This window comes from Mesitornis unicolor, unplaced genomic scaffold (assembly GCF_000695765.1).
Source record: "Mesitornis unicolor isolate BGI_N332 unplaced genomic scaffold, ASM69576v1 scaffold30097, whole genome shotgun sequence".
NCBI classification, from domain to species: domain Eukaryota; kingdom Metazoa; phylum Chordata; class Aves; order Mesitornithiformes; family Mesitornithidae; genus Mesitornis; species Mesitornis unicolor.
Genome location: NW_010198890.1, coordinates 7,680 through 35,592, shown reverse-complemented (window position 1 = coordinate 35,592; position 27,913 = coordinate 7,680). Strand labels below are relative to the sequence as shown.

The 27,913-nt window shown below is 41.2% G+C and overlaps 1 protein-coding gene across 2 annotated transcripts; it reads left to right on the top strand.

The window, feature by feature from the left end:
- Positions 1-27,913, top strand: MKL2 (MKL/myocardin-like 2). 2 transcript variants are annotated; one of them, XM_010189296.1, is made up of 14 exons: positions 4-61; positions 2,159-2,214; positions 2,766-2,841; positions 3,899-4,060; positions 4,638-4,822; positions 12,719-12,859; positions 14,090-14,337; positions 16,065-16,218; positions 18,375-19,400; positions 20,798-20,953; positions 23,847-24,005; positions 24,312-24,449; positions 25,877-25,937; positions 27,162-27,913. In XM_010189296.1, the coding sequence occupies exons 1-14, from the start codon at positions 55-57 to the stop codon at positions 27,698-27,700; spliced, it is 3,108 nt and encodes a 1,035-aa protein (XP_010187598.1). In that variant the 5' UTR covers positions 4-54; the 3' UTR covers positions 27,701-27,913. The 2 variants fall into 2 exon arrangements, with proteins under 2 accessions (XP_010187599.1, XP_010187598.1); XM_010189297.1 differs by lacking the exon at positions 20,798-20,953 and having other exon boundaries at positions 1-61.

The window sequence follows — 27,913 nt, the reverse complement described above, 5'->3', positions numbered from 1 at the left end:
CAACTGAGGCTGCAGCAAAGGCGGACGCGGGAACAGCTGGTGGACCAGGGCATCATGCCACGTAAGACTGATGTTATTTCTAGTAACTTGTATTACCAGTCTGTATTAATTATGAACAGAATAGATAAAATAATGGAGATAAGCATTTCTGTAAGAATCGTTAAAAGTAACTTTGTAATTTGAAAAGACTCCTGGGATCCTTTTGGTAATTTAAATGAGCATGAAGTAAATTCATCATGCCTACTTAATTTTCAGGTGAAAGTAGCCACTGTGATGAAAATGTGAGGATTTGCAGATGCAGTCTGATTGTCCTTTTATTTTCTTTCTTTAAATTATGAATAACCTTACTGAAATAAATGACATTATATAAATGAGTGGCCATTGATAGCAAAGCCAGCAGTCTTTACAGAGATGGCAAGGGGTGCCAAAGACAACCCAAGGACACAGAAGCTGTGACCCATGCACCACCAGGCACCCGCAGTGTTCTGCGTGAAACCTCGCGTGGTGGTGGCGGAGACGTTGACGTTACTGGGCGTGAGGCAGCGGTTGAGGCTGGGCATCGTGCGCTGGATCGTACGGCCTAGTGCAGACGCTTCTGTGCCTGGGCCTTTCTGAGTGTGGATGCGCTTCCAAGAAAATGGGAAATCCGTCTGTGTTTTTTTAAGAAAATGGTTTTGGTTTTACAATATTATTTTGCAGTTGCCAGAAGTTCCCATCAGTGTGGCACATCTGGCAAACTGCCCAAACTGCTGTGAGTTTTGCGTTTTCTTCCAAAGCAAAGATGATATAGTGGTAAAAATCCAATGCATGCCTTCAGATGCTGTCTTTGGAACAGTTAAGATGCTGCTGATCACCTTAGCGTGAAGTGTCTCACCAAGGCCGCAGCGTCACTGAGTTTATAAATACAGCGGAGATGAATTTATGGTCTCAGGAGTCTGTAATGCTGAGCTCCTGACTCTGGCCTGGCTGCCTGCCATCCTTGACAGCTGTGCAAGAAGTTGTCAGTTCTGCACTAAACCATTTTAATCTCCAACTCTGTTCTAGCACTGGAATTTACTTGCACATCATACTGCTTTGACAAGCAAATGTTTGTAAATTTGGATATTGGTTACGTTTGTTTGAACACAAAGCACTTTTTATTTTGAAAGTAATTGGCGTGCTTCATGCAATCACACTTTGTTGCCAGAGTCCATTTCTCCTTTGTTGATCTTGGTCTGTCAGAGATGATGTTGTTTGGGCAGCGCTACAATACCTAAAATCAACGCAGGATTCACAAGAAGGGTCCTCCTGAATGTGGCTGTTTAGTGGTTTAGAGTTGCACTGCAGTTAACTCTCCTTAGAGGTGTTGTGAGGCTCCCAAGACCTCTGCTAATTGTTTAGTATAACGTCTTCTGACTCGCTGGGGAGATTGCCCTGGCCTCAGAATGAGGGGTGCACTGAAAGCATCGAGACTCCGCAAGCAGGCAGCGTAGGATGAGACTGGGCTCGAGATAACAGGACCAAGTTGTCAAGAGATTCAATTGTGAAAAGTGATTTTTCTTTAAAAAAAAAACAAACAAAAAACCACCCCCAAAAAATCCCACAAAAAACCAGCCATCAAAAAAACATACCCAGATTATTTGGAGTTATTACAAATAGCCCAGTGTGCGCTGGTGGAGCCTGGACTGAAAGCACATCTCGCGGTGCTGATCTCTTCTCAGGGGTTTCTGAGAATGCAGCAGACTTCAGATCCCTGTTTGAGCACCTTTACCTTCCCAGGTCTGTGGTGTTGATTGTCTGCAGGAACAGAACGATCTGTTTGCTTTTGAGAGAAACCTGGGAAAAAAACTTCTGCACTGTCAAGAAGTGTTAAAAGATTTTGTCTTGCCAAAAGTGTGGCAAACAGAATGGATCAGGCCTGCTGCCACTGCACTTCCTTTCAGCAATCCCGTTGAGATGGATTAAAAAGTTAATTGTTGCATGGCAGTATCTGTTAAAATCAAGTATCCTGTATAGGAGCATTGCTTATCCCTCTGAAATGTAAGTGAATGGACCTAGCACAAGTCAAATGTAGGCCTGGTCAGATGCAAACACAACTCTCAGATGGTGTTAAACACCCCTACAGCCATTTCTTTTGGAAATCACTTCCTGTAATTTAACTCTTGCTCTCCCTTCACAGCTTTGAAAAGTCCAGCTGCATTCCATGAGCAGATAAAGAGCCTGGAGCGAGCCAGGGTAAGCTCCTTTGTGTGAACTTGTCATTGCTATCTGAAAATGGAGAATTTAGAATGTGGTCCTAAATTCTCCGATTACATGAAAAAATTGCTACCATTCCAGTAACAACTTGTGCTTTGATCTTGGAAGATTCCATTACAATGAAATACTGGTGTCACATCTGAGAGGAGCTGTGGTAATCCTTCACAGATTGAGGTGGGGGTTAACTCAGGGTCACACAGCTACCTCCTGGTAAGGACAAGATGCCTGGGTAAACCATGCGTGTGTGGTGTTTCTGGAGTAAATCTGTACTGCTGTGATTTTGTGTGGTGGTGTGGGATCAAATCCAGAAAAATTCCCAACTTGTTTGGGGAACACAGAAATTCATTAGCACTGCTTAACTGAGAGAAAAACCAAAAGAAACCAAACTCCTCTCTACTACCCGTCTTCCAACAGCAATGCCCACCAACGTGAACGCAGCTGCAAATATTCCCTGGACATCAGTGATTTACCAAACTACTTTGATTTTCCCAGTAAACAGTCGTTCATGTTCTTTCCTCACTTCTTTACAGACTGAAAATTTTTTGAAGCACAAGATTCGCAGCAGACCGGACCGGTCTGAGCTGGTCAGAATGCACATCCTCGAAGGTACGTACGTACTCGGCTGGCTGTAGCTTTTGGGCTGCTCTTAGCAGGAACTTCTGTTACCCACTCGGTTTTGTAACTGAATTAGGCTTCGATCTGGATTATCTAAAAGTTTATGTGCTCTGTTTCTACAGTGTCTGCAGTAATCTGTATTCCAAATCTCTATAATAATAGATCTGTCTATGGCAGTGAGAGTAGTCTCAACTGTGTAGTTGTTGCAATTACACATTGCTTTTATTCTCTACTGGTAATTACACCAGAGTATATGTACGTGTAGTGTATATATTGCTTCTGTTTCTACTTGTACCCTGAAATAACTGACAGCTTTGTGCCTTTCCCCCACCACCCCAAACAATCTTGGATAAACTTGACTTTTACCCTGCCTTGTCATCTTCCTCGTTGCTCAGGTCACTTGAAGCAACAGTCTTTTGATGAACGGGGCTGTCTCACTGTGTTTCATGTACCACATACAGAGATTACCAAATAACCACAGTCCAAGTCAGTTTAATAGCCATTAGTTTTCAGAACATGCATTTGGATACTAAATCCCAATATGAGTCTCCATATTGATAAATCACGTCCATGTTGACAGACTGTCTCCATGTTTTCATTGAGATACAATTTTGAACACTCAAAATTGTGCTGGAAGCTGTTTTTAAAGGAAAACTTCTACAGATGTTTGTCAAGAGAGAATCCAAAAATCACTGGATTAATTAAACCTTTACCATAGGTCACACTGGTAAACCGTTAGAGCAGCAAATGCTGTCTTCGGATTATAATTAGCATTTGTTATTTTATATTCCTTGCTTTATTGTTGGACGTTATACAAACGTTTTACCAAAAGTATTACTGCTATTAAAAAAGAGCTTATATATATGTATAAACATGATAATGGGGATGAACAACATCTACTCACATAATCTTATTGTTGTTTATTAATTTGAGAATTTACTTGCCCACTTTCGACAGAAGCAGGATGTTTATTGCAAAGACAAGACAGTGGTGTTTGCCATTAAATTGGAGGAAAGATGGAACAGAATCTTTCAATCTGTCTTTTCAGAGACCTTTGCAGAGCCTTCACTACAAGCCACTCAGATGAAGCTGAAGCGAGCTCGGTTGGCAGATGATCTCAATGAGAAGATTGCTCAGAGGCCTGGCCCCATGGAACTGGTAGAAAAAAACATTCTTCCCGTAGACTCCAGCGTTAAGGAAGCCATTATAGGCAAGTAGAAGTCCCACAGCTGCTGTCTGTTATCTGCATGGCATTAATAAATGGCATGGGAAATAATGACTTAACTCTTGAGGGTAAAGTTCACTAGACGAGAACATACTCTTAAGTTTATTGCTACTTATTCTTTCACCTTCTGAGTCCTAAACGCTGTCATCATTTCAAGTTACCCTATCTTTATTCAAAACTAAGTTAGAATTCTGTAGCTGGAGTATAATGCTGTCTTTGAAAAGACTTGTTTCTTAGCAGAAAATATTACAAAATAATCAAACATGTGGCCCTTACTCCACCATAGGTGTGTCTGTGGACACCACATGTTGAACATACCTTTTAATCTCCTATTAAAACAACTACTGCTATGCACTTAGTGTTATCAGTTCCTTGAGTATGGTTGCATGTGGCTGCCATCAGATTCAAAACAAAACAAATACTTATGTACACCGAGTTTAGACTGTGCTGGAAACTGATCATTTTCCAGCAATTAGATAATTCTGCCACTAATGTCTAAATTAAATTTGATTGTGTAACTAAAATAGAAATGGGTTTGCTTGTCTCTTCGTAACCATTCTAGCAGTTGGACAAGAGAACTATCCGCAAGCTTTGGACGATTACTCCTTTGATGAAGACAGCAGTGACGCTTTATCACCAGACCAGCCAGCCAGCCAAGAATCACAGGGCTCAGCAGCTTCCCCTGGTGAGCCAAAGCCAACCGACTCGCCATCCCCAGTAACACCAAATGCCACCATATCAGCACAGGTACGGGTTTTAAATGTTGAAACGAAATCTTCCCACTATGGTTTTTTGGGCTGGCACTATAGAAACAAGGTGTAGTTTCACATGGAACGAATACATTTGCTGATGCAAAGGCGTTGTCTGGGCCTCTGTGTCCTGTTTGGGAGTGTACGGAGCAGAGCCCTTCTTAGCTGTTGGCAGGGATGAAGTTCCCATAGACTGTAGTAAAGCTGTAAATTCACTGACATTCATTATGGCTGATAGAAGATCTGCAGCTTTCCCAGAGGTTGTTCAAAAGGTCACATCCATGGTTCACTCCAGCTGCTATTGATTACTTAATGTCTGTCTTTATTCTGGGCAAGGTCTTGAACTCATTTAGAATTAAACCGAGCTGAAACCACAACAGCTGACGTCAGTTCCATCATCTCCAGAAAAGTTCAGTAAAAAATAAGGTTCCCCACATAATTTAAATGTTCTCGCCTACAGTTTTAAAATACTCTCTAAGTAGTGTGCTGTGTAAGAAATTAAAACAACCTTTATGTTGGGTTTTCTATGAGGTTTTTAGTATTTTCTTGGGTTACTTACAAATAAAGGAAAGTAACCAAGTCTGCCATGGTGGACAAAATGTTGTCTTTATAGTAGAGCGTTTACATGTGTGAGGATTTAAAGAACAGAGCACCTGAATGAAAACTCACTGCTGCTTTCACAAGAGCTGCAAAAGTGAGTTTTGAAACAGAACTCTTCTTACAACGATTTAATCTCGTTATTCAAAATGGACAGTAACATCACCTACCCCATCTTTAAACACATTATAAAAGTGCTGGTGTAAAATAATTTGCCGAAACAGTAATGAAACAGACATCGCGTGCTACAAATCAGTTTCTTTTCTCTTCTGTTAGCTACACAGGGTTATATGCATAAGCGTACAGTTGTCTGAGTGCTTTCTAGGGTATCGTGTACAGCACTTGCCTCCCAGGTCTTTATCTTCACCTTTGAGTTAATATTTAAGATTATTCATTAATGAGATAGACGTATTTCTTTGAAAGGTTACTACGTTACTTACTCAGCTAATAATGTTAAACTCACTCCCTCGAGCCAAGTTAAGAGGAGATGGCTTTGCTTTTTAACTAGATTTCTGCAGCTCTCATGGAGCTTTATCTCTGGCTAGAGAAAGAGACCCACGTAAAGGCTCCAGGGGAGGCAGGGGCAAGCAAAGCTGTCATATGTTGTCTGATGGCAACTGGCTTGAACGGTCGGCAGACTCCAAACTGGTCAGATTTGACAGCATTCGTTTCCCCTCATTAACAGCTTGTGCAGTTGAGACTGACAAGTGAATGACAAATTGTGTGTCTGTTGCCAAGAGGAACACGTTTTTATGTGTTGAAATGAAGAATAACAGAAATTTTGCCATTGATCAATGTGGAATCAGTTGTTGAATCAAATCTGTGTGTGTCTGCTGAGAAAAAGTCACACACAGAATCCCAGAATATGAGGAGTTGGAAGGGACCTGGAAAGCTCCCCCAGTCCAGCTCCTGCCAGAGCCGGATCACCTTGATCCTGAGCTGCTGTTTCTCCCAGTAAAGGCATTTTCCTGTTGTACATAAATGAAAGCAGCTCTGTTATCACAGAAAAATAATGTATGCTTCAGATTGATGCATTTTAGCATCCTGTCCGTGCGTGTTTATACTTCAGTAAATTATTTAGTGGAAAGACTTTGGTTTTCATTACACTTACACATGTTTATGAAGTGAGTTACAGATGAGATCCGTTCAGTAATACTGCACTCAGCTTTGTGGTCTTGGTGTCAACGTGCCACGCTTGGATAACGAAACATGGAAAATCTGTCAGGTTGGTTTTTTTACTTAGCTGAAATTAATCTAATTTTACTAATTTTTATTGATTTATTAATTAATTATTAATTTGAGCAGTATTCCTGAAGTGAAAAGTCTAAATCTGATGGAAATCCAAAAGCTTTAGGACTTTAACTTGTTTCATTTCACACAAGTCTGTATGTGGTTAAACCACATTGTTGTAGCCTGTACAACACAAACATTAAAATACTTCATTCTGAAAGAATTTCAGAGTGTATCAAAATGTTGACCTCCATGTTAATGGTACTACTACAAACCTGTAGTATTCTTCAGGTTAATGTTGGCCAAATGTAATCCAGAGCAGATTTTTTTCTTCCTAAAAGTGTTCCTTCATCGCTTTCTCCACTGCACAAAGGAGAAAAAGACACACAACTTTGTAGTTCAAATTATTTTCATGCTTATCTTTTTATTAAGCATTCTTTTGGAAAATGCCTTTGTTTGTGTATTTAAACTCTCAGAGGATTGGTAGCAAAGCCAGGGCTCCACACAGGGAACTGTGCTGCAAAGACACAAACAGAAGATAAGACCGGACTGAGCATTGAGTTCTTACGGTACACAGTCATGTAAAATCAAACAGTTAAATATGAGATAAGTGTTGTTTGTGCTCCAAAGATGTTATTGTCTTAATGACCATGGGTACTTCACCACTGAGTAGCTCAGGATATGGAATTATTCTCCTCGTCTGTTTTTTTTTACTACAGTAGATTCTGGAGGTCATATTCAAAAACAGTGCTGGACACAAAGCATGGCTCATCCATTTTATTTCATTGTTCCCTAACATACAAAGCTGTGGATTGGGTTTCATGTTGAGAGAATGTGATTTGTGGTGAATAAATTGAAAACAAATCACATGAAATTAGATTCCTAAGTGACGAGTTAGGTTCCTAATGGAGAGTTAAATAGAAAGCAATGCATGCCAAAAGCTTTTCTAGTAGGAAGCATAAGATAAATACGTGATTCCAGCAACAAAATAACAGAGCACTTGAACTTGATTGAAAAAGCTCTTCAGACAGAAATTCAGTCCTTTGCTTCATAACGGGTTACAGCTGCTTCTGTGCGCAGATGTGAAGTGTGAAGCTGCTCTTCTGTACAAGAAAACAGACGCTTACCTGGTTGTTCCTTTTGGAATGAAGAACAACAGCACAGCATGTCTCTAGAGAAGATGTGTCTGGGAAATTGCTGCTTCATTCTTTTCATTTCCTCTGACAAATGTTACATTTTATTACAACATAAAACAGAGAACGTTGTGAAAACAGAGGAGTGCAGCCTGAGTTCTTTCCAAGGCTCCACACGTTCCCAGGCCTCAGAGGATGCAGCGTAACTCTGAGAACCTTCAGCTTTCGTTGCCTGATGACCTAAAACCAGCTTTTACCTGCTGTAATTGCATCTGGTAACCACACCACTCTGAACAGACCAAATTAAGCAGTTAAACTCCAAACAGCTGAAGTGTTTCACTTGATGGGCAGAGTATGATGACTCTTTTCTTCAACCACAGCTTGTTGACCTGTTAGGTGTCTGTTTGCACTTAGAAGAAAAGGTGCAGAAACCGTATTATTTGTAACTGGAAACCTAAGAGCTCTTCAAAGGAAATTTTCTGTACATTATGAACTAATTAAGACCTGTTCATTTACTTTTTTGAATTGAAAAATTTATCAAGTAAATCATATGCTTGGTTCGTTGCCTCATCTAACACTTGCAAGTAGAACTGGAAAGTCTGTAAAAAGCTTTGTGTTTCCTGTAGCCATTAATCCTTTCAACAACTGATGTAAGGCAGTAAGGACATGGTTAAACACCATGGTTTTCAAGCAATATGAACTAAAGAGGTGGGGGGGTTTTGTTTGATTGAAAGTTACTAACTTTTCCATTTTGAAGAGTTTGTTTGTGCTGTCGTGGAGGTGCTTTCATAGCCCATAAAGGGTTGCAGTTATATGGGTTCAAGAAGTATCAGAATGATGAATGGTAAAAAATGATGTCATGAATAAGCTGAAGTATTAAACATTTAAAATGCTTTCTAGATGGGACTTCAGGAAAAGAAAATTAAAGAACCAGTGAAAATCATGAGACCATTCGAATTCTCCTGTGCTTTATGGTCATACTGCACATGCACTTTGATTCAAACACAGATTTTTACAATGTTCCTGCTGTAATTGGAATACACCTTTTAAACTTGCCAGCAGCAGGCATGCGGTGTGTTAGAACACAGCATCCAGAACCCTTTGTGGTTAGAGGGCAAGTCCCTCTAAAGACCCTGCCAGTTCTTACACTAGTCCAGCAAATAACAGATACTGTGTGGATACCGGATGCTTTCCAGAGCAAACACTTTGAAAGCTGCGTATAAAAATAGACACAGTTATATCTTTAGCCTGCTGCTGTGAACTGACACACCACCAGTTCAGGCGTGTGTACAGTGTTTCAGTGACTAGGCACGGCAGTACTGCATCTCGCAATTCAGTAACGCAGTACCAGGAATGTTTTAGGGATGTCTCCTGGGTGGCTGCACCTACAGAAGGATCAAAACCACTATACAGGTTTTGTTGTAGTATATAACCTCATTTTATAGATGTTATATACAGGTTGTTATACAGGTTACAGCAAGCTAGCAGCAACTGGCAGCTGATGGTTGCAGACACAGCAAAATGTGTAAAAGGAACACAGAGATAGAAGGGGAAGTTATTCCAATTTAATTGTGAGCACAAGTCAGACTGCTGAGTGCATGCAGACTGTCAGCCTCATAGAGTCACAGAATCCCTGGTTGGAAGGGACCACAAGGATCATCCAGTCCAACCTCTCAAGGTAAAAGCATCGTTTAAATGAGATGAGCCAGCTTGATAATTGTGATCCCAGAAATACAAAGGAACAGGAAATAAAGTAGCAAAATGTGTACCAAGTTTTTTTAGCAAACTGATTTAAGTCCTTTGTGGTACAAGCTCATGGAAGAATAGCAGAGCACATGAAGAAATGAACTGGGGAGAAGTACCCATCTGACTTAATCAGAACGCAAGGTTTTAGAAGGTATTCTGAAGCAAAAGGATATTTACTGAGAGGAGTATAAGGGAAATGGATGGGATTTTATAAAAGCAATATTGCACTACGTATCTAATTCCTTTCTTAATGGCAGTACAACCGACTTCATCTGTCTGGATTTAATACTGTATGATATTAAACACTAGCAAATGTGGAGAAGATGGAGATTAGCAGAGATAAGACAGAAAGAGTGAAGTATTGGGTTGAAAGAGGTTGGTAACAGTGCTCTGCAGGCACGGGGGACATTCTGGTTTGGTGGTACTGTTTACAACCCTGACATAAGAATGGGTCACATAGCAAAGGCTGGAAGGCATCACCAGCACAGAGCTGGACACACATTATGCTGAAGGAGCTGCCTGATTTGGCTTTTAGGAGTAACAGAAATGGAATTCCAATAGAATCACAAGAAGTGCAGCCAGCAGGGCCAGGAGGGGATTCTGCCCCTCTGCTCTGCTCTGGTGAGACCCCCCCCTGGAGCACTGCATCCAGTTCTGGGGTCCCCAACATAGGAAGGACATGGAGCTGTTGGAGCGGGTCCAGAGGAGGCCTCGAAGATGATCAGGGGCTGGAGCATCTTCCCTATGAGGACCAGCTGAGAGAGTTGGGGCTGTTCAGCCTGGAGAAGAGAAGGATCTGGGGGAACCTTATTGCAGCCTTCCAGTTCCTGAAGGGGTCCTACAGGAAAACTGGGGAGGGACTTTTTACAATGGCAGGTAGTGATAGAACAAGGGGGAATGGTTTTAAACTGGAAGAGAGGAGATTTAGACTGGATATTAGGAAGAAATTCTTTACCGTGAGGGTGGTGAGGCACTGGCACAGGTTGCCCAGGGAAGCTGTGGATGTCTCCTCCCTGGAAGTGTTCAAGGCCAGGTTGGACGGGGCTTTGGGCAGCCTGGGCTGGTGGAGGTGTCCCTGCCCATGGCAGGGGTTGGACTGGGGGAGCTTTAAGGTCCATTCCAAGCCAAACCAGTCTGTGATTCTACGAGAATGGAATCGTTAAAAAGAAAAACACACATCATCTGTCCTTCCCATGAAAAAGAAATGAAACCTGGAGACTGAGTGAAGAGAACTGAGGTGGAAGACAGTCAGTGCAGTGGTCAGGACTGCTGCCTGCTTCCTCTGAAGAAACGGCGGGTATGTCCAAAGAGGTGATTCCAGTAGAGGTGTTAATGCCACTGGAAAGATCCAGCGACACCTCGTATGGAATATCCTACACACTCCCAGTTACTTATAGCCAAGGAAGACTCATGAAAACTGTAGCACAAATAGGAAAGAATGACCAGAGAATGAAAAATTTATTTTATGAGAAAAGACTAAAAATTCGTTTGTGCAGCTAGACAAAGAAGGGCTGAGATCTGTTTATGTACAGAGTCTGTATCCCATCAGGAGATACTCAGTATGGAAGGAAATAGGTTTTAAATGAGAAAACCATTTCAGCACAGAAAATACTGATACGCTACAGTTCATGTCAGTGAAGTCTGGTTATTATGTAGGAAAACTTTTGGGAATTTTCTGGTAGGTGGAGTGGTGCCAGGAAAAAAAAACAACCCAGTAATAAAGTCTAAAGCCTACACAGCGTTTAGTAAGTTTGTAGAAGAAAGTACCTGTGTGGTGTTAGTAACAAGGGAACAAACTCCATGAGGTTCCAGCTGCACAGTAATGTGATTGTGCTGGCAGGCAGATACACAAGAAATTCATCTCCCAGCACAGTCAGGGCCACGGCTGCCATGAAGATACTGTAGGAAGCTGTTTCCTCCAAATAAGTCTGCTCTGCTGCTGTGTGACCATCCTGAAACAAGAAGTTCGTTTGCCTGTGTTGATGTCTGACCTTCGCAAAAGAGCGGCTTTTCTGACAGTGCCAGAGGGGTGGGAAGGGTCTCCTCGTGTACTGAGGTCTGACTTCACAGGCAGCCAGCAGGGAAGGCCTCTGTTCTGCAGTCATCAAGCAGTGTCTGCTGTGCCTTCAGCAGGCTGGGTCAGTGGTGTGCAGTGCTCCCGGGGTCACAGTTCAATGTTGATTCAAGCACGTAACAACAAATAGTGGTATCTCTGCTGGCAATTGCTAACAGTGCATTTAATTCTTCCCTTAATTACTTTTAACCTTTGTCTCTTTTTATTTATACTTAACAAAATTTTGTTTGAACTATTTTTTCTGTACTAAGTTGCATCTAAAAGAAAAAAATAGTTATATTCTTGAAATCTGTAATGCTTTTTCATACATGAAAGCTTGGTAACGCTAACAAGAAAAGAAACCGATTTGACATAAACTTTTCCTGTAATTCTGACTACGTTGAACAGAAGATTTCTTTTTTATCCTTATGCTGTCACGAGAGGTGTCAGCTCTAGAAGCATTTTGCAATTATAAAGTTAAGAACTGGCATCAGTGAGTTAACTGGATTCTGGGCTACCAACCAGAGACAAACACTGTTAGGAGCAGTTTACATGGAACACTCCTGGCTTGTGTGGACGAGGTTATTTCTGAAGGTCCTTTCAGCTCTTTTTATATTATTTAAAAAAAAAAGGTAGTAATTTTTACAAAAAGGAAATGTTTTGATGATATTTATTTGTTTTCACGTATGTTAAAAGGAGAAAAGAACTCTGCGCATTGAAACAACAGTGTCAAGGTTATGAAAACAAAGCCCTTGCTAAGGGCTTGGCTTTTCTGTTGTTATAAATCCTTTTTGGTTACTGCTCTTTTTGACCTGTAGAAAAAGCAACAGTGGTAATTAAGAAAAATGTTAATGTTGGGAAAAAATACTTATTACACTTACCACCAAAATTGAAGTTAAAATCAGTTACTGTTTTGCTTTGGCAAAACTAGAAGTGCATCCTGTATTAGTAAAAGCAGGTTTTAGGTACCTTTACGTGCAGTTGTTAACATGCAAAGTAAGAAGTCAAGGTAAGAAAACAGTTTTGCTTTATTTGCTGTATTTGAAGTGTGCCAAAATGTGCCTTTCTAGAACACTTTCTGCTATTCAGATGGTTTTTAATGTTTCTCTTTTTCCTTGTATTTTTTTAATACTAGTATCCACCTTTAACCTCTCCAGTTCCTGAATTCCTTAAAACCCCCTCTACCATTGAGCAGCACGTCACACGTTCTACTGCCACAGCCACCCTGACCACAAACACGGCATCTGCCGCAAAGCCCGGGCCAATGTTAGTGAAGGTGGGTATCCGTAATGACTTCCAGTGCTCTGTTTAATGAACAAATACATTAATAACGTTATGGTGGCTATAACTAACAACTAGTAGCGTTCAGGAGAACATCCCAGGTTGTTGACTGAAAGCTTTTGTACGCTAAGATCAGCCATGAACACTTGCAGGGACTGGCTCATTATTTCAAGAGCTCCTTACAGGACAGTTGTCAAAAGTTTCCAAGCAGAACTATGCACTACATTGCTATGGAAGGTTTTAAGAAATAAGGACAATAGATTTTTTTGCAGTATTGAGTTTCTACTTCCTGTTGGTGAAATTAATGTTTTCTGATCTAGTTTTGATGGAGAATCATTCGATAGAACAGGCAGCCGCACAGTCGGCCAATACCCAGACTGGCGAACAGCATCGCTGCTCTCCTGCGACCCTCTCCTTAGCTCATTCGTATAAGCAGAACGCAGTGTGCGAGAGAAGCCACTGCATCCTCATATTTGAGTATCAGAGAACAGGCTCGATGCTCTCTTCTGCACTGTCCTAGCCAGCAGCATGGAAATTCTTCTTCAAATTCAATTACAGAGAGGGTTGTGTTGGAGCATGTCGGAAATATTTCATTTCAGCAACTTTGCCAAAGGTCTTCAGCTGTGTAATGATTCTATGTATGTGGACTTCTACCCAACTACCTGAACTTAATTCTCAGTTAAATTTACAAGGACAACCTCCAGCAGTCCATTTCTAGTACAGATTTGGCTCTATCCAGTGAAATCACTGGACTGCCAGTGCACTTAATACAGTACCTCAATGACAAATTCAGATATGCCCCAAAACAGGCATAATAAGTTGTAATAAATGTGCATGGATCAACACAGGATTTCTCCTTTCTAACCTTCTGTATGGCTGGGTAACTGCCTTCAACTTTTCTCTCAAAATAATTTCAAAGAGCTTGTAAAGGAAGAGAGTTCTACCACATGTGCAGGTCTTGCTAAAAGGACACTGCTGCGTGTTTCAGAAGAGTAATCCTGTGATTTACAGGACTGTCTGTCCATGCTTTTAATCCAGACCTGTTAGTACTTCTGATTTACAGCCAGGGTGCAGCAATCCTTTTGGGCAGGTTTGAGGAATAACTGTATTCAGCAGCTCTTTGCAGTAAATGTGCTCTTGTATGCTTTATCTTTGTACATGCATAACCCTGCTTGTCAATGAGATGTCTGTTATAGTCGTTTCAATCTTTCCCATCCACAAACAGCAAAGCCACCCTAAGAACCCCAGTGATAAGCATCGGAGCAAGAAATGTAAAGAACCTAAGCCAAGGGTGAAAAAATTGAAGTATCATCAATATATTCCACCTGATCAGAAAGGTGAGAAAAATGAGCCGCAGATGGACTCCAACTACGCTCGTCTGCTCCAGCAGCAGCAGCTGTTTTTGCAGCTGCAGATCCTGAGCCAACAGCAACAACACTACAACTACCAGACAATTCTACCTGCACCACTGAAGTATGTGAAGCATTCTTTGTGTTCTTTTAAAGACAAGATGTGTGCACGAGTTACAGACTTTGTGTTGTGCAAATGTTAGGAGATGGTTGGAACCCAAGAAAACTTGAATGGCGATGAGCATCATTGCGGGTATTGTTTGCCTCACTTAACAAGAAGGTGATGAGGTGGTTCTCTTGTTAAAATACTCCTGATAAGCCCTTAAGTGGTCCTAGTTATTTCTGTGTGACATGGAAACAGAACCTGTCAGATCATCCCTTATGAGGGAGCTGGGGCTCTTGAGCTTGGAGCAGAGGAGACTGAGGGGTGCCCTCATTCCTGGGGATCCATTTGGAAAGTGCGAGTGTCAGGAGGAAGGAGCCAGGCTCTGCTCTGGGATGTCCAATGCCAGGACAAGGGGCAGTGGTCCCAAGCTGGAGCACAGGAGGTTCAAGCTGAAGATGAGGACAAACTTTGTCAGGGTGAGGGTGGCAGAGCATGGCCCAGGCTGCCCAGAGAGGTTGTGGAGTCTCCTTCTGTGCAGACACCCAAAGCCCTGGCCGTGTTCCTGTGTGACTGCTCTGGTGATCCTGCTCTGGCAGGGCTTGCACTGGATCAGCTTCCCAGGTCCCTTCCAGCTCCTACATTCTGTGATTTTTTCCCACCAGATGCATGTTTGAAGCTCAAAAGTACTTGCAGAAAAGCAAGAAATTTTTGACACCATTTTCACTCAAATGTGAAACGGGCAGAGCAGAAGACAATCTTACAGACAATGACTTTTGTAAGCACGTGTGCTATTGTTGTGGTTTTACTGTCTTTTTACATCACTTTCACAGACCCTTTACAAAGAAGAAGAAATGGTCATTTTAAATTAGGTAAAATTTGTATTTATAGCCTTATCTATCATCTTTTCCTAGGAGCGCTTACAGTGTAACGTGCCACAGTCACACAACCCTAAATTCAAATGACTTTCAGCTTTCTTTTTAAATGAGTTTTCACGGAGTTATTTTTCCTCGGCAAGTGAGGCTAGGAAAGTTAAAGATACCATCTGTGGTTATATTTATAATTACCATGTATCCTAACATTTGGACTGGGGATTTTTCTGCCTGCTTACCCACGCTTCTTCTGTTCCATTTAATGACATTTCAGAAATGTTTCTTCATAAATCAGTTGAACAAAATAAAAGAGCTGACTTATTTGATCTAGTGTAAATGATGGCATTTTTCAATTATTTACAGTTATTTTGAGGTCCTTGTATGACATTCTTCTTAGGAGAAGAGCTGATAAAAATGCATCATCTTCAGAGTAAACTGCCTTCACATCAGTCCTCATTACACATGAACAGCGGACGAGTGTGTAGGGTTGATACAGTTCAGTATTAGGAGGTTTTTTCAATTGGTGTCAAACAAAAGAGTAACTAATTGCCTTAGCTGATGATTAATTTGCATAAACTGATTCTGCAGTCCATAGGATCCTTCAGGGATGCCATGGCAACAAAAAGTATGAAGCATAAATTAGTACACTTAAGAGGAAAAAAGAAAGCAACACGCTACTCTCCATTACGTTTTCTTCTCTGTGCTGTTGTACCAGAAATATTTAACGTCGTGTCTTACGTCAAATACGTATTTGTAACAAAAATTAATTTCTTCATTAACTTGACAGACACTAGATTCAGAATCACAGCTTCGTGATTGAAAACATCATATATTTAGCATTGACTTTATTGTCCCCCTTTTTCTTTTCGCTCGAAGGCCACTGAATGACAAACAGAGTAACAACGGGAACGCGCCACTGAGTACGTTGACCAACAGCACCCCAGCATCCGCTGCCAGCTCGCCCAGACAGAACAGCAACGTGCCAAGCCGGAAACCGGGACCTCTGCCTCCAAGCTTGGATGACTTGAAGGTAAAACACAGGAGGGCTTTGTCTGTTCCTGTGCACCACTATAGCTCCTAACTTGCAAACTGCTACTGTCAAGAGTAAGTCCCAATATCATTTACCAAAGAAAACTCTTAACTGTTTAGGATAAGGTTGTCAAGAGTTTTCATACACAACTCTTCTGGATTTAAATATTTGTTCTGCTTTAACCTCCTCACGTGCATCTGTTCCATGAACTACATTTCTTTCCCAAAGAATTAGAAGAGGAAGAAAAATTTCAGACCAATTGTATGGGTACATAATTGGATACCGTGGGTAAATCATGAGGTGCATTTCGTGTCAAGTTTTAGCCCGGGCAGATTGAACACTAGAACAGTATGAAGTGTATCAGTGAAGAGGTTTCGTTAAGCAGTATAAATTAAAAGATGCCCTAATAATAATATATTCAGAGAAGTCACTGCTATAAAGCTGACACAGAAATAACACTAATAAGAGAGAATAGAAAACAAGAGGTCTTAGCAGAGTTCAACACATCATCTGAAAATGAACACTAAATTTCATTAAAACTTCTTGAAGTTATAAATAACGGTGCGTGCTCTGTTTAAACTGTAAAATTAAGGCATCACATAGGCTTTTCTTCCTTCAGATACGCATGAACAGGAATTAATACTGTGAGGAACCTAACGAACCCGAAGCAGCCTGTGGAGGTTTAGATTCAGATCCTTTCAGTAGCAACCACACAAATTTGCCAGCCCTGAGCGGAGGAGCAGGGACATCAGCTGGGCACTTCATTCGTAGCTCCCTCCCTTTAGCAAGGCTGGGGGTTTCTGAGGGATGGGAGTGAGGGTGGTTTTAGACTTGAAGGGGTAAAAAAAGCAGTTTGGGAAGATCAGATTCTCAAGACAGTAATGTAACGTCGTCAGTTAAAGCCAGTCTGTTAATATGAAACAGGTCTATAATATAAAACTCAAACAACAGTGATTGAAATAAGCTTTTGAAACTTTATTAACTTTTTAAGATATTTAAGTTAGTATCGGAATTTGTGCTTTGCAGTGATTAAAGCTGTTCACTTAACTGTTTTTGCATAGTTTACTGGTATTCCTGCAAATGTGGTTACAGTACCATAAGCCCTGCTTGCAGACCTGCTGGTGCTGGCTTTAACACTGAATCATCTAAATCAGTTCTGATTAAGAATTCAGAGATGCGTTGCCGAAAAACAGAGAAATTGGAATGCACTCTGAAGCAAGCGTAGAGGATACCAGGCCGGAGGAAACGGCTTAGAACTGTTGCTATGTAGACAGTAATTTAACATAACATTGCTGTGGTTCTTAGAGATGTTGTGCAAATGGATTGCTGTGTCTTTGGATCATTTCCAAATGACAAAGACCTATAATTTAATATTCTCGATTGGCAAAGTACTGAAATATCACCGAGGTCACTAGCTGTTATTCTTGTAGAGGTGGTTCTAACATACAGACAGGCCAAACGCTCTATTGCTGGACACAGTGTAGGTACATCACAAACAGAAGCCATTCATTGTGACTGTTCTTTTTTAGTTGATGTTTTGAAGTGCAGAAATAATTTACACTCGAGACATTTGCACTTTGCTTTGTCTGTAAGCTTACTGGAACATGGAGACCGTGTTTCTATCAGAAATTAAATTCATTTTGATTGCTTCTAATGTTTCTGTAAGAAATGCGGGTGGCACGTAGCTGTAACAGTTCAGCTGCTAATTGGAGAGAGAGTGCCTTTTGTGTGTGATGGGTCTATGGAATCATCCACCTGACCTCAGAATTGTGTCTGTGTGTCTTTGGCGTAACGAAGGCGTTCAGATGCCAGCGTTCTGTCCTTTTATCTGCACTGCTGCCATTGTCTGCAGGTTTACTTCAGAAGTTTTTAGTCCACAGTTGGAGCTGTACATTCATTTTCCCATTTTGAATATTTGTGAAAAACCAGCATAACTTTGCTGCTGTTCATTGTACAGCAACTGAACGCTGCTTCAGTTTTGGCCTCTTAAACAGCGAAGGTAGCAGGTCGTGTAAAGGTGCTGAACGCTGTCAGAACTCAGAGGTGTAATCATGACCAAATATGCGAAGAATATTTTTTTCTTACTAAGATGTAAGAAGGCAGAATGTATATACATAAGTTCTAATCTTTTTCTTAACTATTGTGCTTAATTTCAGGTAGCAGAGCTCAAAATGGAGTTGAAATTGAGGGGCTTACCAGTGTCTGGAACAAAAACAGATCTTATTGAACGTCTAAAACCTTATCAAGATCTTAATAACAACGGAGTTGCCACCAGTAGTTCTGTTACAGTAACCAGTCCTACTGGGGCCCCAGGAAACACTGGGGAAGCGACTGCAGCATTCCCTGTTGCAACACTAAATAAACCAGTGGCTAATACAATACCCAGCTTTCCTCCAGAAAAAACAGCTACTGGCCCTGTCTGCAAAGTAGTGAATACTGAAAACATCAGCTCTCCTTTGCCCATCTCTCCCTCGCCCTCAGAACAGTCTAGTCTGAGCACAGATGATACCAGTATGGCAGATACCTTCACAGAAATGATGACGATGATGTCACCGTCCCAGTTCTTAAGTACTTCACCACTGAGAGCAAATACGAGCGATGATCATCAGAACCGCAGCAGTGGGAGCATCTCAGCCATGGAGTTTGATGTAGCAGAAAAGGACCGCAAGCTTCAAGAGAAAGAAAAGCAGATTGAAGAGCTCAAAAGGAAACTGGAACAAGAGCAAAAACTTGTGGAAGTACTGAAAATGCAACTTGAGGTTGAAAAGCAGGGACAACAGCAGCAGTCTCAGACTTCTGGTAACTCACCTGCTTTGGAACAGAAGCAATTCAGTGCTGCTGTCAAAGATGAAACTGCTCTTACTGACTGCTCTAGTACCGGTCAGTCTGTACCTGTAGCTGGTCATTCTTTAGGACAGTCGGTTTATACAGGTGGCCAGAATCCAGTTGCCAAAAAGGCGGTTGTTATCAAGCAGGAGATACCTGTGGCCAAAGCTGAACCTCAGAACGCCATTTCTCAGTTTTATGTTAATCCGCAGAGGCAGCCACAAACTGCAGTTGTTGCCCAACCTCAGGCGTTGTTAACGACCCAGGGAACTGCACAGCTGCTACTTCCACTCTCTATCCAGGGCCCGAATTCTACCACTGCAGTGCAGCTACCAGTTGGAAATATAAAGTTACAGGTAAGGGTGCTTTTATTTTTCATCACATAAACTGCATGGCACGATTTGCATAATTTTACTGTAAGCAGGTAAATGACCTGCTTGTAAGATTAACTTAAAAGTCAAGTGTAGCCTGTTTCTGCTTTAGGGAAAAAAGACTAGACAAACTTAAGAGCCAGTCTCTTTATAACTTCTTGTAGTAGTTGCTTTCTTTGTGACTTTTGTTCCCAGATACTCTTTCCTGGAAAGTAATTGTCTTACCATGTACTGCCTCCATGCACAGCTGGTTTTGATTTACAGCAGCATATACTGTCATTTTGGTAACTCCAAATAGTAAGAGGGAGCTACAAACCCAGTACTTTATTTTAAGGTGTACCTGTTTGCAAAATGTGTGTTTGAGCTTCCTTGTGTGGTGATGGCTCATGATATTTAAAAATGGGAATGCTAGGCTAGTAGGACTTCAGTGGAGTTAGAAACAGAAACCATGGTGACACGTTATTTCTAGGCTGGCTATAGGTATAGCATCACAGTGAATAAATAAAAGCATAAACCAAGCTAGGTTATAAATGAAGAGGTGTAAGAGTAATCTGACCAAGCTGAAAAGGTTTACCCTGTTGGTCTAAGGTAGAATAAGGTATATACTTCTAGTGCCATTACTAGGACACAGCTCAGTGAAATCCCCACCACCCACAAGGTTACTGTGCCAGCAAAGTGTTCTTTCCACTCCAGTCTGCACTTGGCTGGTGTGGCACGTTGTGGGCCTAGGCTTTGGTACCAGCATGCACGTCCTCACAGGTAGTGCTGCTGTAAAGTTCTGATGGGATGGACCCCACAGTCTGCAGTGCAAGAGCTGATTCTGGTAGCTATGCACCCAGACCCTTCTTTGTCTGCATTGTTCTAAAATCCTGCCAGGATTCTCTAACAACCTTAAGCAGCTTTTTCTGGTATTTCACTTCACTGACCACAGAAACTTTTCCTAACTATCAGCTAAAATTGTCTTTCCTGAGGTTAGACACGCTTCTTGCCTTTCAGTAGCCATTAAAAACTACTGTGATCTTTACAAACAACCTTTTTGTTGCATCATTGGTTTTGTCTTTCTGGTTACTCAAACCCAGTTCTTACACTCCCTTCTTACTGGTCGTGCTCTCTCTGTCTCTTAGTACTTTCATTGCTCTTCACTGGACCCTCTCCAGTTTGTCTTTATCTTTCTAAAAGTCTGTTGGTGAAATCAACACCACCTTTACTTGGTACTCAACAGTACCAAACAGGTAAACATTTTGTCTCCTGTAGGCAGTTCACGCTTATCTTTCCTAGCATACGTGCTATTGCTGTTCTGCGTTATCTGTGCAATAGATTTTTACATGATGTAATTTACCATGAGATACAAATAATGCAAATATTTTATCTTTGTCCTTTAGGCTCAATCACAAGCTGGAATACAGACTCCATCACAAATACCTGCTCCTATTTCTTCCTCTGGCCTGGTCCAGACAGGACCTCAGATGCATACTCCGCAGTCAAAACAAAACACCATTACGCAGCACGCACTTGGTCAGAGCCAACAAATCAGAAAGGTTTGTGGATAGCAATAAGCATTAAGATAAATAGTTGTGCAGTCTAATTCTAGGCAGTGCTTTTAGAATCTTTTCTGTGTCATCTGCGTCAAATATGAACGATCAGATCGCCAAACATCCCTGTACTGTGTTTCCTGTGGGATACAGTGGGCTTGTCGCTCCTCCTCTTTCAAAAACTTTAGTCCGTGCAGGACTTTATTTTTCAGTTGCAAATAAATACATAAGGCTAAAGACGTTTTTTCTTAACGGTACTGTTATGGCATCACTCCTGCTATGCTTTTCGTCGTGGCTGGTACCAGCGGTACCCCAGGTATTCCAGTCAGCTTCTCTTATTTGCCCCTGGCTCAAGATGGATGATTCTTGTAGGCAGTTCTTCAGAAAACACTTTTACCTGTGGCTTCAGAGATCTCTTCTTTTATAGGAATGCCTTTTAGCTTTCCTGTTTTCCTTGTTGGTATTATCCTTACAAAGCAAGCTATGGCCTCGGATACTGCGGACAGCAATTCCAGCCAGTCAAAACCCCACCGTACCTATGATACATCTCTTCCTGAGGATCTCAGGGAAGGATTCAGTGAGATCCTTCTCTTCCTCTCTGCCCCAAACAGCTCTGAAATTTCCCAGTCCAAAACAGATGGCCATCAGCAGTGGATGCACCACTGTGAGTGCCAATCCAGTCAGGTTCATCTGGTAACTGATACCAGCCCATCATCACAAAAGATGAGGTTTTCTCCTCCTTTGAGCCTCTTCCAGGCTGACTTCTACTATGGCAAACTCAGAGACTGGGTTTGGACCTTTACTGCTTCCTTATCAGTGCTATCGACCCTGAGGCTCCTGGCACCTGAAGAGGTTTCACTCAAGTTTTTTCAGCCTGCCCCAAGGAAAGGATAATTCAGAAATAACTGAAATTTCCAGATGAAGAGGGTAGTTTTTACGGTGTGTGATGTAACTGTTACAAAATAGCTCAGCCTCCAAAGTTTATATTTGAGATTTTAAAAGTGCATCATAAAACCTGTGTTCTGATGCGATTTGGGGCTTGTACCTGTGCAGTGTCCTCTGCTTATACTAAAGCTCTTGTTCCAGGTAAGAATTTATCTTAAAAGATGTACGGTTCTGCCCCACCATTCTATAAACAGCTGGCTGATAAAGGGGAACACAGCTAAATGAGTAGACAGCCTGTTCAGTGAATTTCATTTCGTGAACTTTAGGTTATCCTACAGAAGTCAAATCTGACGTATGTCCAAATCAGATTTCATCCAAGTTCTCTGGGATTTGGTGAGGCGCTAATCTCACTTTGTTAATTCGCCAGGTCCCACACAGAAATTTTCCAGTCATGCTGAGGCATGTACTTGTGCCAGACCAGCCCTTTGCCTCCTCTGCTGTCTAGAAGGCCCTTGAAATGATTGCAGGAGTTAACCAAGAATTGCACCCTGTGGTCCTTTCCTCTGTTCAGATCAGTTGTCGTGGAGACCACGCAGTTCCCAGCAGATCTTAGTCTGCATCTGGCTGTCCTGGAGCTCAACAGCGTGCCTGTCCTCACACATCTAGACAGTGTCATTGCACTGGTTTTTGCATCAGAATGTGAAATACTGATGTGATGCAGTAGATCAGGACAGTCTCTGTGCATGCAGTGTTAGATCTGCGTGTCTGCTCTTTGCATTTCATGAGGCATGGATATTTCAGCAGGCAGACTGAGCTAATGTACTGTGAGTGAGTAATGCTACTTGTTAATTTATAACACTTTTTCCTGAAGTTGGCCTTCCTAATAGCAACTACCTCCATGAAGAGTTGTTTTCCAAAACCTGTTTCCTTTGAATCCATCCAGACTTACTCAAGTAGCTCAGGTTTCTTTGCAAACCAGCTGATTATTCCATTCATGTTCTCCTTCACACTTGAGGTGTCTCTTCACATTCTGGCTACCACATGGCCCTTGTTCTTCAATCCATTCAGTAATAAGGAGACATCTCCATGGCCATTCATCTTAGCAGTGGACAGCCTGAAAGCACAGCAGTTTTCACACTGATGATCCAGGGGGCTAAAACCTGTCCTAAGGCCTCTCACAGCAGACACGATAATTTGGTGTTCAGACAGTACTCCTCAAAGCTCATCCTAGCTTTATCTCCACCCCTCATCTAAGATTTGTCACACCTTTGTTATAAAGGTATCTGGGAGTGATACTGAATTTAAAAGAACACTCTTATGCACTCATACATTCATAGCTCCTCTTCCTCTCACTTTAATTTAAAAATGTAAGAAGTAGGATAGGGCTTGGAATCATTTGCAGTGACTGTGTGGATTAGTTGAAGACATAAAAGGGTTATATACCAGGAACTGAGTTTGCAGTTGATACCCAAGTACATCAGTTATATCTTTTTCCTCTCCCTCACTACTCAGATATCTGTAGTTAAAAGAAATTAGAACTATATGGCACAAACCAAACCATTCTGTGTTAAAACAGGCGGCGTAGGACAAGTGTGGATAAATATGCCAGCTTGTATCAGGCTAGAAACAAGTTCATTTTACCGACTATCCACTAGGTGGGGAAATCACGTGCAATGCATTAAACTGTTCTGTACTCTCCTGAATGTATTTTGGAAAAATTATATTGCACTTTCTCATGCATCTTGGTGGATCACAGGGAAATATTTTTAGGTATTGGTGATGAACGACAGCACGTCATAGCACAGCGTTTATTGCAAAGAGTAATTGTTCTGGATTTACAGATGATTCCACTGGAGGGAAAAATCAGTACAAATAACACTCCCTTAACAGTGAATTTAAGCAAGCAAGTATTTAAAAAACAATAAAGTCTTAAACTTTATTAATGTCATTTACCCAATGTTATTAATTAAAATCAAAACAAAACAACCTAAGACAATATATTAATCTTTTACAGGTTTTTCCACCTACCACATCAAATACAGTGTTTTCCTATCAGACTGCACCAGTTACAACACCTTCCCAACCTTTTATCAATAAAACATCAAACTCTAACATTCACACCGGTGGTAATCAGGTTCCCTCTGTGCAGAATGGACCTGCTACCCCTAATAAGGTAAGATTAGCCCAACAGTGTTCCATAAAGTGCACTTTTATATTATTATTCTTAAATAACATGTGACTATGTAGATACTGCAGTTCACTCAAGGAGGAAGAACGTTTTGTAGGTTTTAATAATGCATGTATGTATTCATGTGTGAGGAACCAAGAAATAAACTTATTTTATCCTTCCAATTACCTGTGATACTGTTATATGTAAATATGTAGATTGGCACAACAAAAAAGGATAGCCCGCAGAACTTGATACCTCTTGAATTCACTAAAACATATTGTTTAGTCGTTTTTTTGTTATTTCTCACAGCCTGGCTCTCCATCTCAAGCCCAGCCTTACATTGTTCAACAGTCCCTCTTCAACAACACAGTATCCAAGACAAAAGATCCTCCTCGTTATGAAGAGGCCATAAAACAGACTCGCAATATCCAGACATCACACCGTGAGGTAGCTATTTCTCCTCTTTAATTTTTTTCCTTTAGAATTATCAAATTCATTGCTGATTTTAGTTTTTTGTTTGGCGTCAAGATTTTCTAACCTGCCCTGTTAGTACTTTCATAACTGCGTTTAACTACAGGCCTCCTCTTCTGTGATTCCTTTTCAGTAAAGCAACAGACATGCAAATAAGTCTTGCAGTCAGTTATGTATCTATCTATCTAATTGGGATAGTGCTGCTATTGCTTATTAACAATAACTAGCCTTCAACTGACTTGTTTGGGGACGTATGAGATGCAAATTTCAGACTTAAAAGAGAAAATGTATTCGTATTTTTCAAGTAAACTTGAAAATAAGTGAGTAAACTCTGCACAAACATCTATACACATACATGAGCATAGGCGCTTGCTGGAAAAGAGTCTATTTCATGAGTTTGATGAATGATGTTATGGAGTGCTGTGTCAGTTTACCATGATAGCCTTCATGTTGGAGGAAAGCTGCAAACAAAACTCCTGTGCATCCCTAACCTCATACATTTCAGAACTATCCCAAAAGTTAAAACTTTGTGAGGACTTTGTATCGGTTGCTGGTTTTGTGGTGGCAGACACTCAGGCCTCAGAATCAAGGGTATCTGATGCCATTTCATACGTTCTTGGCGTGTGTGAGACATGCATGTGCGAGGCACACAGGTCTTCATACACAACTCTGTCAGTACCAGTTAGCACAGTGCCTCCCCACTGGCCTCTCTTTAGGAGCCAGATCTCCTGATGACAAATTACTTCCAATCCCCAGAGTATAACCAGTGTTTGAAAACACTGGGTTTAGTTTTGAGACCATCATAACATTCTCCACTTTTCCTTGACTCTTTTTGAAAGAATGGGTTGTGGGGGTTTTGTTACCTTTTGCTTAAGGTTCAGATACTCAGGAGATGGCGGTTTAAAACAAACAAAACAGCCAGTTGATGAAAGCTTCCCCCCTCTTTAAAAGAGAAAAGAACATGAATCTACAAACTGCAAAAAAACCCCAACACAGCTAACAAAAGGCATGGCTATTTGCAGGATATCTCTGAGAGAGAAAGCAGCTCAGGGTATACCCCAAAAAGTCCTGCAGTTATCCCACATACCTATCCTGGTACAAAACAGGATTGGTAATTCTCCTTCCTATACCTGGTTTTCTGCATCTCTCTTCTAGGTTGCCTTAATGAAATCTGTGTCTTGCTTTTCAGATTTTTTCCCTATTCCTTTGTATTGAAACCGACCACAGGGATTACAGGTGTCTCTCCAAAGTGTTTCTCTGTTTTCTAGATTGACAGTTTCATATGAAGAATTTTAGTCTTGATCATAGGTTAGTACTTATGTACTATTGAGAGAAGCTAGGAACAATCAGCTTAGAAAAAACTACTACATGGAAAAGAATAACCCTGTTCTCATCCACTACAGATTGCTAGTGCACACAGCCAGCAGATGGATGATCTTTTTGATATTCTTATCAAGAGCGGAGGTAAGCTCATTGACATCTGTGTGATGTACAGATGTAAAACCTGATCTGAAAAACTCAGTGCTATAATCAAAGGACTGAAAAGAAGTAATTCTTCCAGGGAGAGGAGGTAGAAGCTCTGTAGCCTGATGAAACTGCTATTTCTCAAAGTTTGCAGTAATTACCTGTTAAAGAAAACATTTACCAGAGCACATAGTTAACCTGCTGTGGAACGTCTCTGCTTGTACGTGAGCCCAGGCAGACCTGTGCAGAAATCTGCACAGCATTCCAGCAATTGAAGTAACACCTTAGGCTGGCAGAGACGTGTTTTATCAAAATGGCAAAAGTTGAGCAAGTCCATGTAATGTATATTGAAATTATATCACAAATAGAATAAGGTAAGAGTTAAAGCATGTTAATACTAAAATTTCATTAAATGTAACTGTGCATTATCGACTCTAAACATCAAAGATACATTGCTGGAAAAAGTATGTATGAACTACATAGAGACATTAACAAATAACTTCCTATGTCACTTAAAATAAGGCAGCTATCAGAAAGGAAATGAAATAAGTAACATACAAAGCAGCTTTGCAGTAAAAGAAGGCGGCTTTCAGCCACAATTAGGCTTTGTAGACTAAGACGACACTACGATACTGGGAAATGTTCTGGTGTCAAGCAGTTCAGTTAATGTTTTGTAATACTGTCATATAAGGAACTTACATTGCTTTATTTCCTTCTGTTGTTACTGCCACTGTCTCACATGGAACTTCTTGACAGTGGTTTCAGATTCTAGAATTGGACATAAATGCATCCTAATCACATCAGTTGATCCCCTAGACTCTAATTCATGAAGGTGGACACAGCACTAAGAAGGGATGGAAATGACAGTTGAGGGACTGTCCTCTAAGCGAGGAAATGTGTCGGTTCCATAAGTACAGTAGTCTGAAGAATGATAAACATGAAGGAGATAAAGCTAACATCTAGAAAACAATTTGTTTTTTTCCATCAATACTCTAATGGGCTGAAGTGCTACTGAAAGCAGAACTCTGAACTTACTGTAAGATACTTTGTTAATCATTGAGTGGCATTGTCTGATAGAGCTTGTATTCTCAGAACAGCAAAATGACTCTTACTCCATTGGATTCGCTGTGGATGCATCTAAAAGTGGGCAAAAAAGGGGCGGGTAAGCCTCAGGATGTGTCTTTCTCTTTTCTGAATTAAACAGTGGGGTTTTTTTAATTACAGAGATTTCCCTTCCAATCAAGGAGGAACCATCTCCCATTTCTAAAATGAGACCAGTAACGGCCAACATCACCACAATGCCAGTGAATACCGTGATATCCCGCCCACCGCCACAAATCCAAATGGCCCCTCCTCCTTTGTCCTTAGAGCCAACCACCAACTTGTCTATAAGTTTGGAAAACCAACTTGAAGCCCTCTTGGATGGAACTTTACCGTCAGGTAATGAAATTCCTCAACTGACGAGCAGTAATGACGACAGAGAGTCATTTTCTCTGATTGAAGACCTCCAGAATGATCTGCTTAATCACTCCAGCATTCTAGATCACTCCCATTCACCCATGGAAACATCTGACCCACAGTTTACCACTAATAATTCTTGTCTGTCTCTGGACCTTCCCGATACCAATCTGGACAACATGGAATGGCTGGACATAACAATGCCCAGCTCCTCATCCGGACTCACTCCTCTCAGTTCTACTGCCCCCAGCGTGTTTTCCACCGACTTTCTAGATCCGCAAGATCTACAGTTGCACTGGGATTAAGCTATAGCCAGTGAGAATACAACCTGCAAGTCTCTTTACAGCAGAGGTCCATTATTAAACCATTCTGATTGCAGTTAAGATAAGTTAAGACAGTAATGTTTGGAAGAACAAATGCTTGAAGCTAATTCCTTATTGATTTTCAAGTTTACAACAGTGAATTACTTTATGCTCCTATCAGTAATGCAGGTCGAGGCCCTCTGAAAGCTGGTATTT

Excerpts from the sequence above, each read along its gene's own strand:
- MKL2 (XM_010189296.1), top strand. Across the intron at positions 4,823-12,718 it reads ATGCCACCATATCAGCACAG|TATCCACCTTTAACCTCTCC; the intron begins GTACGGGTTTTA and ends TTTTAATACTAG. Across the intron at positions 20,954-23,846 it reads AGAGCCAACAAATCAGAAAG|GTTTTTCCACCTACCACATC; the intron begins GTTTGTGGATAG and ends AATCTTTTACAG.